Source organism: Phaethon lepturus, unplaced genomic scaffold (genome assembly GCF_000687285.1).
Source record: "Phaethon lepturus isolate BGI_N335 unplaced genomic scaffold, ASM68728v1 scaffold41222, whole genome shotgun sequence".
Lineage (NCBI taxonomy): Eukaryota > Metazoa > Chordata > Aves > Phaethontiformes > Phaethontidae > Phaethon > Phaethon lepturus.
The window spans coordinates 26,689-27,925 of NW_010526252.1; the positions used below are offsets into that span (position 1 = coordinate 26,689).

General features: G+C 59.1%; 1 protein-coding gene across 1 annotated transcript in view; it reads right to left on the reverse strand.

Moving 5' to 3' along the window:
- Positions 1-876, reverse strand: part of FAM20A (family with sequence similarity 20, member A) — a gene marked incomplete at its 5' end in the record, with an annotated part of 7,992 nt that extends 7,116 nt beyond the window's left edge. The window contains one exon of the mRNA XM_010283010.1: positions 798-876. Coding sequence (XP_010281312.1) covers positions 798-876 — 79 coding nt within the window. The remainder of the gene's footprint in view (positions 1-797) is intronic.
- Positions 877-1,237: the final 361 nt, after the last annotated feature.

The following is a 1,237-nucleotide window of genomic DNA, read 5'->3' on the forward strand; positions in this document are numbered from 1 at the left end:
GATCCCATATCCCTGAGATGGGAACACCAGCCCATTTCATTTCATTTCCTGGCCGTCACCCAGTGCCCCGAGATGTGCCGCGTGTGAATTTGCATGCTCAGCCTCCCAAGGCTGTATGTTGCAGGAAAGCCCACAGGCACTGCTGAGCCCTCCCAGCTCAGCTGGGTGCACGGACGCTTTCCTTCCCCTCCTGGACCTGCTGGACACGGGGCAGAGGTGGGTGGGAACCAAGGGGAGAGGAGCTGGCTGCTTTCTGGATGAGCAAACCATCACAGCTGGTGTGCTGCCAGCTGCCCTGCCTGGGCGTGGAAAGTAAAGCGAGGGCGAACAAATGTGAAGAGTCCCAAGGGGCTAGAAATAAGTGCAGAAGCAATTTAAAACTCCTGTTTGAGGTGACCGGGACTGATGAGTGTTTCTTGGAAATACTCTGGGGAATCCAAGGAGAAACAAGGTAAAACACAAAGTCAGCTGGGGAAGAGGAAGAAATGGGCAGCCCCTAAAAGCAGAGTACCCCAAGGTTCGTCGCTGCGTGGCATCTATGAACTGAGAAATTGCCGACGTCGGCAAGCAGCGTGGGAACGCCGGCGTTTATCCGCGCGCGGCTCTGGGACGGTGCAAGCAGCCAACAATAATAAAACCTTTTCGGCTGCCGAGGTAGCTGAGTGCAGGAGAGGAAAGAGGTGGCTGTGGTGTGCCTGTCCTTCCAGGGATGCTCGCGCCCCTCGCTGCGGGGCCCCTTGGTTCACGGCTACGCGGCGCGGCGGGGGCTCGGCGGGGGGTTTGCCGGCATGCCTTACCTCATGGGCTTGAACATGGCTTTCCCAAAATCCTGGAACCTGAGGACCAGCTTCAGGTGCACACCACTGGGCTTCACGACTTGGGGAGGAAACGGGCCATTAGCTGCCTGGAAAGCCTCCCCGGTGCGCGGTGAAGCACCGGTTACGCGCGCCGGTGCGATTCGGCTTTCCCCCCTGCCGGGCGCATCCCATCGCTCCTTCCAGCTGCTCTCCTCTGGTTCTGCCGCTATTTTTCCTCTCTACCCCTCTCCCCTGGGCCATGGAGGAGACTTCCCTCCAGCACTTCTCCCAACAGCCATTTGTTACATCCTCTTGGGGACTTTTTCCTCCCCCCCCAGTAGAAACCAGCGGCGTACTGGTGTTCTGGCACCCACGTCCCAGCTTCTGCTGGGGCGGCGGGTTTAACTGGAGGGAGAAGGGCCTGGCATTGCCTGGCTCTA